The sequence below is a fragment of the Sesamum indicum genome, linkage group LG9, assembly GCF_000512975.1.
Source record: "Sesamum indicum cultivar Zhongzhi No. 13 linkage group LG9, S_indicum_v1.0, whole genome shotgun sequence".
NCBI classification, from domain to species: domain Eukaryota; kingdom Viridiplantae; phylum Streptophyta; class Magnoliopsida; order Lamiales; family Pedaliaceae; genus Sesamum; species Sesamum indicum.
Genome location: NC_026153.1, coordinates 528,611 through 538,644, shown reverse-complemented (window position 1 = coordinate 538,644; position 10,034 = coordinate 528,611). Strand labels below are relative to the sequence as shown.

Genomic DNA, 10,034 nt, shown 5'->3' with positions numbered 1-10,034 from the left:
ATGATATATATGCGAACAGAAGTGAGAAGCTGGGGTGTTGGGCCATGTGACCCACAGGCCTAAGCACTTTGTTAAGCCTTTTAGCCCTAATAAGGTTGTCATCTAAAGATCTCTCTGTGTCTTTCTGGTATACAAATGAACTGGAAACTATTTCTTATCTTTTTGGAGTATTAGGATATAAGTTATTTGATTGAATTTTTTCGTTATTACTCAACTAGGTGGGACTATTCAAATCCTGGCTACCTTGATGCTCTTAAACACCTTACAGATTTGAAGGAAGAAGGTTTGTCTGTATCCAATTGTCTGTGAATTATAATAATGGAAGCCAAATTTCTTGATTAGACTGGATTACTTCAGCAATTGGCATGCAGGTAAGATTAAGACAGTTGCTTTGACTAACTTTGATACGGAGAGGTTGCAAAAGATTCTGGAGAATGGGATTCCAGTTGTTAGCAACCAGGTAAGAGATTTTTCTTGGTTGTTTTGGATTTCATCTTAAGCTTTGTGCAGTCCCATAATGTTTCGTGTTTCTTCAGGTACAACATTCAATTGTTGACATGCGCCCTCAACAGAAAATGGCAGAGCTTTGTCAGCTCACTGGAGTTAAACTTATAACGTACTAATTCTCTCTCTCCCTCTCTTCAACTGCAATTTTGTTTGGAGGGACCTTTGCTTTGTCGAAGTGAAAATATGCTGTGGGAGACACGTTATATGATGTAGTCCTTGATTTTGAAGTAAAACATGTTCTGATTCTGGTATGCTATGAAGTTGGTCTGTTAATTGGATATAAATGCTCGATGTTGCTGTTTACATCTTACGTGTTCTATTGCATCAACTTGACCTGGACTGAAACAGTAGATCTTAGGAGCAGCAGAGTGCTTCTCATGGACATCACCCGTAGCTCATGTTCCTAGTGTTTTCTTTGAGTAATAATCATTTGCTACTGCACATTTTGATTTGCATGCTCTTGTAACTAGATAATGTCCGCATTAGACTGCTCTGAGCTTATTGTTGCGCGTTCCCTTAATTAAATGCCTCACAGCAATTTGTCCGCAGATACGGAACAGTGATGGGTGGACTGTTATCTGAAAAGTTCCTCGACACCAACTTAACAATTCCTTTTGCTGGCCCTCCACTGAATACTCCTTCACTGCAGAAGTACAAAAGGGTAAGTCTCCAGATTGCACAGATCATGCAATCATGAATAATGCTGTTCCCATGGTATGGGGAATCTCAATTAGATGTAAATGATTTAGTTCTATTAACTACTCAGTAGTGAAAAGAATATGTAAAATTTCACGTAGTAGCTACTATCATCAAAAAAATTTGGCTTGCTCAAACTTATTTAAGCAGTCAAATATTCTAATTAATAAAGCTTTGAAAGTGGCTCCAATGAATAGCACCCAGCACATTTTTTCTTGAGAGAGCTGCGAGTCAAAGATTATTAGTTACCTTTCAAGACTCTTTATGTAACTGCTGGTTAACACCTTTTTGTCCAAAAAAATGCAGATGGTTGATGCCTGGGGGGGATGGAATCTTTTCCAAGTTTTGCTTCAGACCCTGAAAAGAGTAGCTTCCAAACACGGGGTTTCAATTCCCGCAGTTGCTGTGAAATACATCCTAGATCAGGTCAATTGTTGCATAAGTTCTTTTATGCATCACAAGTAGATATTTCTTTCTTCATGCCCCAATTTTTTTCTTTTAATTTTGTATTGTTTGTGATAACATTTTGCCGTAACACTTGCCACATTGCAGCAAGCTGTGGCAGGATCAATGGTAGGTGTCAGGCTTGGTCTCGCGGAACACATCAAAGACACCAATGCTATCTTTTCCCTTGTTCTTGATGAAGAAGATGTAAGCAGCATATTGGAAGTTTCAGAGAAAGGCAAAGATCTCATGAAAATAATCGGCGACTGTGGCGATGAGTATAGACGCGTGTAAAGCTGACTGCATGATTTGATATATGTTTCTGAATCACCCATATTTGTAGCAAAAAGTGTTTTTTTTTTTTTTTTCCGTCAAAGAAACGTGTTCATGTAGCATCTTGTTTTTCTTTGCTTATTGATGATATCCAAATGTAAAACTTTTTGTCCGAACCAAGTTCGAAACCTCCAACCAATCATATTACGAGAATTTTTTTATTTGAACCAAGTTTGACCATAACAAACTAATTACCATGCAAGTATTATTGCATTTATCACATTACATGGTTTTCATACACTAATTACATGTAGGGTATCCTGCATTTACTATGTAGTTATCTATAGTTTGGCTAAATCAATGCAGACTATGTAATTGGCATACGAATACAATTGATCAATCTTATTAAATTATTCAACAAAATTGTCATCTTATGGTAAATGCAATCTACTTTATGCGACTCATATAATTTTTCACACTGTTGATATGTCTATATGGGGGAAAGCTTAAAGGGAAGTACCATTTGATGCCACCACACTCTTGCAAGGGTTCTAACCTTTGCAACCTAATGTGCATCTCGTAGTCTCCACTTCGCATCTAACCCTTATCCATGTTCTCCTATTCACCTTTTCCGCAAGCTAATATTGCCCCAAGTTACACATAAGACCACGCAAGGGTGGTCGGGCTACCAAATATCATGACCGACGGTATTGCCAACTTTATCAGTTCACTCTCATTAACACAAAAGGGCAAATAGCAACCAGCGGATGGATGCCTATTTTTTATGTCAGGTTGGTGGAGACTTCTGGAGCTGTCCCACAATCTGCAAACCAGTATCTTCAATCCCAAAAGAGATTTCAAAAAATAAATGCGGAGAATGAAATCAATAACTTAATTTATGTATATCACATCAAGGTGTCGGTTTCTTCTTCTTTTTTTTTTTTGGGCCTTTAAACACAATGATTGGTTGACTGCATGTGATACCCGGAGAATGAACATTCATTTGCTAATATGACGATACATAGACATTATATCAGTTAATGAACTGAAATTCAATTCCCAAAGTGTGGAGGTAAAGACTAGGTTAGCCCAAGAAATGAAGAATTAGCTCAAGCAGCCTCATATGTATCCAACATGTCACTGCTCTCTGAAGATGGGTAGAACGGACACCTTATAGCCTCGAAAAACCATCTTCACCAGAAGAACCATCTCTTCTTGGTGGTTGATTCACCAACTGATTCATCTTTCTTCCTGTTCTCCATTCCTTGCTTCAGGGCGTCCAGGCGCTTCCTACAACACAATGTACAAATGCGTATGATATCGTAATGGATATCTAGAAACACGGAATGCAGTTACATTTACATGATCTTACTGTCAAAAAACCTAGAGGTATGTGCTTAGGTGGTAGCATCTTAATGCCAACATGTTTGACTCGTGAAAATATCAGGATCACCAAGGCATTACTTTGTATCAGTAAGGCGCCCATGCAGACTCCACCTTTGTCGAAATCCTTCCATGCCTTCCACTCCACTCGCCAAAATCAAGTGTCTACAAGACAAAAGAAAAACTCAAGAAACAACAATTTTCACCCTGGCCAAGGGAAGCTGCAAATCTTATTGCTAATCAGATAACTATACTTTAGATTGCTTAAGCAGTTAAAAGAAGCACAGAAATAGATTAATATGTATTGTAGGGCGGCCCAAGAGGTCAATGAACTTAAGGAATCCAGAAATTACAGAACTGTTGGCTGACTAAAGAACCACAAAATTGCTTGAAGTCTAAGCACTCAGAACATAGTCATGGATGGCAACTGCATGATATATGAAGAGGATTTGAAAATAGGAGTCTTGGTCAATTAAAATCAAAATTTTCCCTTTTCTTTTTCCGACCTGATATTAATTAGCTTCTACTGTTGCACTGGATATTGTTTACTTACCAAAAGAAAGAAAACGAAGAGAATAGGCCAGGGGTTTTTGATATTATCACATATGGAAGACTGATCATGCCCCAGATACTATTGATGTTTAGCAACTTTATCACCCACTAAAATTCTCACTATTCTTCCCATGAAAAATGGGCTAAGACAATCTGAATGGATGCTGACATTGAAGGGATATCATATACAGGGACAAATGCATTTAAGTCTAGCCTGTAGGTAAATAGAACTTTGGCATTTACTTCTGCCCTGAATCTCCTTGACATGCATTTGTTTCAACACCGTGGATGGTAGGTTGGAGGGAAGGAGAATTTGCCTGATAATTAAATAATTTATAGACATTCATTCACACTTTGAGCTATAAAGATCTTGGATTTCAAGTTATCTAGCTCTTCAATAATGAATGAATACCAGATTGATAATTTTGGTAAATAATAAGTAAAGAAAAATGAGAGGTTAAAGATAAATCGTAGTGCACAAGACCATTTGAAGAATGTCATGAGAGTGAATTCTAATTTACAAGATATAGGCTGGCGTTAAGGACAATAGACGTTAGATGACAATATTATTTTGATTGCCTAAGTATACCTCTCCAATGATGTTGCTTCTGATTCCAACTGGCTACATCTTTCTTTCGCTTGCTCTAAAGGCATAGACATCCCTAATTTCCGCTCACTATCTTGAAGCCGCTGTCTAAGTTCCTTGTCCTACATATTGGAGATTCTTTCATGAAAAGTAACAGCAAGAAACTATACAAGAGAAGAAAGATTAAGTACAAATCAGAATCAAAACGCACCCTCTTCTCTGCACATTGCCGATATATTGCTATCTCGTCTTGACAGAATGGCTCAATATCATTGATTTGCAGACCTGACATAACCAAAGAAAACAGATGAGCACTTCCCCATTCTAAACGTAGGAATAGCCCCTTATCCACAATCCCCCTCCCTTCCACTAAAGACAAATGAAAAAGTAAACGTCACAGAGGCGAAGACTTTACATAGAAATAGATTCCGCAAAATCCCATCACATGTATCAACACCTTCAAGCACATGAGACGCTATTTCAGGTGGAATGAGTGGTGAGGGTGGCCCCATCATCAGATCATCACCCACCAATATAGTTTCCTCCATGGTAGGCTTTGAATCCACTAAGCACACACATAAAAAAGATAACAATGACTTAGAAAATTATGCAAACCAGATTTGGGAAGTTCAGCATATCTTGCAAGTTCAGAGAGCATATTGCACATCTTCTTCGCAGAACTAAAAAGTACATTTCAATAAGCTAAAAAACCAACTTCATACTTCAATACCATAAGCAATACCCAAGAATGGTATTGATGTGAACAACAAAAAGGCATGCAAAACAAAAATCCCACATACCATCCATGGCGACAGCTTGTTGTAAAACACAAAGTGCTCGATGAAATGCCTCAGATAACAAAGAACTCGCTGAAACAACTGCAAACTTCAGAAAAACCAAAACTTTACCACTCATACCATGGATGCATATATAAAAATACACGCGCACATATACTGAGAGAGAAACATTACCAGCGCCAATTACGAAACAATTACCGCCACCCAGAGAATCTTGCCGATCAGCGAGATGGGCGGATTGCTCGAGTCTTTAAACGACTCCTCCAAGGAGGAAGTTTCAGAATTATGCAATTCTACCGTCCGCAATATGCTTCTCAGCTCCAGCAGTTTTCTTGGAGTAATTTGACTGAGTTTTTCTTAAGATTTTGGGATATGTAAATATGATGAACTCTGTAGTATTCTCCATAGAGAATTAAGACAAAATTTTATCATAAAGTGAGTTTGGCTCAAATAAATTTCAAAAACTATAATGATAAAATTCATATGTAATGCATTGAAGATTTATTCATAAAAAAAATATAAAAATGTATTAAATTGTTGATTAAGCTTGATTTTTAGATAATATCAACTAAAATACCATATTTGATATCTTCTAAAACTAAAATATGTGATATTAACTAATAACTCTAATTTATGGTAAATTTTAAATATTTATTACAAAAAAGTATCAAAACTTATTAAATTGTTCCTTAAGCTTTTTTTAAACAATATAAATAAAATACATTAGTTTATTATTATGTAAAATTAAAATAAGTGATATATTAATGAATAATTCTTATATATGATGAATTTTGAATGTAAACTTGATATAATATTAAATATGTACTTAAATAATATGTATAAATAATAAAAAAAATTGTGAGCTCGCGAGCTCAAAGAATATAGCTCGAGCTCATTGTGAGCCAACTCTACTCATCTTGCACCACTGGGCTCTCGCATTTGAGATGTTTATTACAATAATCTGTATTTTGATAAAAGATTTTTGAACTTTTAGCCATTACATTGTCAAATATAGTAGCTACCGCAAATTTAACAAAATTCTATTTTCTATATTAATATAGAAGAAAAGGCATTTTTCTCTCGTAAACGGTAGTTATAACACCACAATATCAATTTGTTGTTATGTGATAATACCCCTAAATTGCTTTTTTTTATTTGCTTTCTTTATTTCTTCTATTTTATTTTTTTAAAAAAATATGATGTGTTAATTTATATATATATATATGAGGTGCATAAAAAAATAGATTGGCCCAAAGAGGCATAAATGATCTAAAAAGAAGAAAGAAACGAGAGGCCCAAGTCATGAGAGACCCAAAAACACTCGATAGGCGACCTTGGTAGTTGCTCCCTAAAAAGTAGACAGGCGGGTGGCTTTGGCAGGTGCCCCCTAGAAACTAGATAGGCGGGCGACATTGATGGGTGCCTCCAAAAAATAGATTAACAAAGGAAGGAGGTCTGTTTTCTCAAGATCGGCCCAAAGAGGGAGGTTCGCTAGGCTTGCCCCCCCGTCCACCCCAGAATTCGTCCACGGATTAAACCTGCAAGCTTGACCCAAGAAGGAGGCCTAGTACAAAGACCTGCTGCATCTTTCCAAGGGGTTGGACTCTTCAACTTAATAAGACTCCCCACTAGTAGGAGTCTGCGGAGTCCCCCTTCATCCGAAAATTTGCTGCTTAAGGAACAGATAACTATATCCATCTTAAATCCCGTTTTCCAAGCTGGGCATGCGGATTCCCCTCACTAAAACTCCTGTTACAGAGGGACTCATCCTCTATAAATAGGGAGTACCCCTCAACAGATAGTCCCCTTACACACTCGAGAACCTCTCTTGTTGATACTCTACTCCTCTAATTTTGTGTTTTTACATACGGAATTCTCACTTTTATCATAATTTCTCGTCATAATTCATTTTTATATTTATATATTTTTAAATTTGAAACTAACTTAAGTATTAGAGTGCTAACATTTTATTTTGCAGATCTTGTTTCTCAAGAGCTTTTACTCAATTAATTCAAATATAACATTAAAATAAAAGACATTTGGACCCATGTTAAAATCGTAAGCATCAATATATATTCTTATTTATAATATATATAAGATATTATTTATTATACACACAAAAAGAGGATTAGTATACTTTAAAATATAAAAAGATACTTATTGTAAATACTTTTAATTTATTCACGCATCACAGATGCGGGTTGTTAGTGTAGAGTTAAAATATCTTAACTAGCATATTCACTAACTTACTCAATGAATACATAATAATAATTGAAAATAAAAAATAAACAAATAAGAACTCATAGAATAGCTCCAAAGCCCAACAAGATTTTTATAAGGCCTGGCGTTCTAAGGCCCAATTAACAAACCCAAGGGTAATTTCGTCAAAAGAATTAAACCAGGGACACCTAAACCCTAACTATAAAATCGAATTTCAATCCTCTTATATAGCCCAATCAGGAGTCCTCCGCATAACTTCTCAGTAAAACCCTAGCAGCAGCTGCATTTTCAGAGATCCATTGCCGTCAAATCTCCCAAGTACGTTCTCCTCCTCTCTTTAGTTATACATCTCTTTTGGTTATTTGACTGTTTTTTTGGAAATTGAACCAAGTTTCTAGGGTTTCTATGAATTGAATTTATGTTTTTTTTTTTGCCTTTTCTTTACTTTATTAGAGATGAAGGTTGTCGCAGCATACTTGTTGGCTGTTTTGGGTGGCAACACCAGCCCCTCCGCCGATAATTTGAAGGATATCCTCAGCTCAGGTTCATTTCTCCATCTGTGCTGTATTCCATTAGTTACAGTTGTTACGTGCTTGGTTAAGCGTGTGCTGACTACTGTGAATTGAGTTTCTCTGATAATTTTTGTTTGAATTTTGGACGTACATTTTTTCTTCCCAGACTGGTGTTTTTTTGGGGGGATATCCTCTATGCTTTTTCTTGTTGGTGTTTTTGTTCTTCACTAATAGCATCCCACTTGACTGAATCTATTTTATGAAAATGGTGGACGGTGATGATAATATGTTAAAACAAATCTTTTTTCTTTTTCCTTGCTTGGGGGGGGGTTTGGTAATCTGAACTTGATTGCGACCTGTGCTTAAGGGTTAATGTACTTTTGTTTAATGTGTTGTAATTCCCTACCACTCTTTTGAAATCTGTGGGAAAATGGTCTCATCGAATTGTAAGATTCTTTGTTCTTGAACTCAGATCTTGGTAAAGATAGAAATATTCAGCTTTGAACGGTATTTGTATGTTTCTGTTAAAATATCACGCAGGATGTATAGAATTGTGTAAATTTATGTACGTGTTAACTTGGACTGAAATTCTTTACTGATCAGAATTATGGGATAAGGTTGTAGATTGTAGTTAATAGCTTGTCCTAAGGATTTAGATGTTTCCACAAGATTTAATTATTTAATTATTATTTAAAAAATAAAAAATAAAAATATAATAAAATTAAAATAGGTTCCACTACTTGAAAAAAAATTCTTAAAAAATACCGAGTCATGGACAGTGTCCACGTCTTGGTGTCGTGGACAACATCCATGACACTTTAAAAAAAAATTAAAAACTGATTTTTTTAAACCCAAGGTGTAAACCCAAATCTGGCACGCCTTGGGGCCGACATCAGCCTATATATATATTATATATAATATTAATACAATAATATATGTAAATATATAATAATAGATAACATGTCATCCCAAAAGCTGATAGTGAATGTCTCCTCAATTGATAGTGAATATTAAGTTTTTTTGGTGAATTAGTTAAAACTATATCATAAATTTATTATAATATATCTTATATATTTCAATTGGAATTTACAACTGCTTTTGCAATTGGTTTTGTTTCTACAGAGTAATTTGCATATGTCGGATCATTCTGATTGATTATTCCATGATAATGTTTTGGACAAGAGTAGGGTGGTCCTGACTTTTGGTATTGTGTATTGAATCATGCGTTATAAGTTGATGAGGTTGTCTTATGATGTTTGAACATCATGTTGGTTAATTTTTATCAAGAATTAGTCATTTACATTCATTGACTGCTTTGTTGGATTAACAAACCTCTTCTGTTGTTCAGTTGGGGCTGAGGCTGATGATGACAGGATTGAGTTGCTATTGTCTCAAGTTAAGGGCAAAGACATCACTGAGTTGATTGCCGCTGGAAGAGAAAAATTAGCTTCCGTTCCTGCTGGTGGTGGTGCAGTGGCTGTTGCTGCACCTGCTGGTGGTGCAGGTGGTGGTGCTGCAGCTGCTGCCCCTGCTGAGACAAAGAAAGAAGAGAAAGTTGAAGAGAAAGAGGAGTCCGATGATGTGAGTTTTCACTATATAGCTATGCATATATGTCCTATTCCCTTCTGTTTTTAGGGAATTATTAGTGATATGCCTTCTTTATGTCCACAAGGACTGTACAAAATACTACTTTGATGGCCTGACTTTGTCTATATATTCTGTTGCAGGACATGGGCTTCAGTCTCTTTGACTAAGAAACTGGAAATGTGGCGGAACATGTATCAACAATTTTCTATTCTTCAGTTTATTTTAATAGAGAATTTTTCTATGTTAATTTTGGATCTGGAATTTTGTCATCTAAACAAGTTGAGGAAGACAATGAAGATATAGTATTATTTCTTCTGAGTTTCATTTCCCTTCATCAGATTCAGTTATTGGGGCATGTTTTTCTATAATGTTCATAGTTTGTGCTGGAGGTTCAGTTGTGTTTTCCTGCTTTGACATGAAGTGGTGGTCTCCAATTGAACCTTCTCCTTATCTGATAATCAAGTGCTCCACCCCTAG

General features: G+C 35.9%; 3 protein-coding genes across 6 annotated transcripts in view; 2 read left to right on the top strand and 1 right to left on the bottom strand.

Moving 5' to 3' along the window:
- LOC105169995 (flagellar radial spoke protein 5) overlaps positions 1–2,151 on the top strand; it is a 4,079-nt gene extending 1,928 nt beyond the window's left edge. For both annotated transcript variants that reach the window (XM_011090561.2, XM_020696574.1), the window contains 6 exons: positions 219–283; positions 372–460; positions 537–616; positions 1,057–1,168; positions 1,510–1,629; positions 1,756–2,151. In XM_011090561.2, the coding sequence (XP_011088863.1) occupies positions 219–283; positions 372–460; positions 537–616; positions 1,057–1,168; positions 1,510–1,629; positions 1,756–1,941 (652 nt within the window). In that variant the 3' untranslated portion in view covers positions 1,942–2,151. The remainder of the gene's footprint in view (positions 1–218; positions 284–371; positions 461–536; positions 617–1,056; positions 1,169–1,509; positions 1,630–1,755) is intronic.
- LOC105169994 lies at positions 2,792–5,638 on the bottom strand. Of its 3 annotated transcripts, none has more exons than XR_002287820.1 (7): positions 5,413–5,638; positions 5,242–5,326; positions 4,857–5,006; positions 4,653–4,726; positions 4,445–4,563; positions 3,293–3,468; positions 2,792–3,210 (listed from the first exon to the last, which is right to left on the bottom strand). XR_002287820.1 is itself a non-coding variant. In XM_011090560.2 (7 exons), exons 2-7 carry the CDS (start codon positions 5,246–5,248, stop codon positions 3,114–3,116), a joined length of 531 nt encoding a protein of 176 aa, XP_011088862.1. In that variant the 5' UTR covers positions 5,249–5,319; positions 5,413–5,635; the 3' UTR covers positions 2,800–3,113. The 3 variants fall into 3 exon arrangements, 2 of the variants coding, with proteins under 2 accessions (XP_011088862.1, XP_011088861.1); XM_011090560.2 differs by having other exon boundaries at positions 2,800–3,210; positions 3,385–3,468; positions 5,242–5,319; positions 5,413–5,635; XM_011090559.2 differs by having other exon boundaries at positions 2,800–3,210; positions 3,385–3,468; positions 5,413–5,634.
- On the top strand, positions 7,680–9,881 carry LOC105169993 (60S acidic ribosomal protein P2B-like). Its single transcript, XM_020696869.1, has 4 exons — positions 7,680–7,776; positions 7,912–8,001; positions 9,319–9,551; positions 9,698–9,881. Exons 2-4 carry the CDS (start codon positions 7,914–7,916, stop codon positions 9,722–9,724), a joined length of 348 nt encoding a protein of 115 aa, XP_020552528.1. The 5' UTR covers positions 7,680–7,776; positions 7,912–7,913; the 3' UTR covers positions 9,725–9,881.

Excerpts from the sequence above, each read along its gene's own strand:
- LOC105169994 (XM_011090560.2), bottom strand. Across the intron at positions 4,727-4,856 it reads TTTGCGGAATCTATTTCTAT|GTCTGCAAATCAATGATATT; the intron begins GTAAAGTCTTCG and ends TGGTTATGTCAG. Across the intron at positions 3,211-3,384 it reads GGGCGCCTTACTGATACAAA|GAAGCGCCTGGACGCCCTGA; the intron begins GTAATGCCTTGG and ends ATTGTGTTGTAG.
- LOC105169993 (XM_020696869.1), top strand. The coding sequence starts at position 7,914 with ATGAAGGTTGTCGCAGCATACTTGTTGGCTGTTTTGGGTGGCAACACC. Across the intron at positions 8,002-9,318 it reads GAAGGATATCCTCAGCTCAG|TTGGGGCTGAGGCTGATGAT; the intron begins GTTCATTTCTCC and ends TCTGTTGTTCAG. Across the intron at positions 9,552-9,697 it reads AGAAAGAGGAGTCCGATGAT|GACATGGGCTTCAGTCTCTT; the intron begins GTGAGTTTTCAC and ends ATTCTGTTGCAG.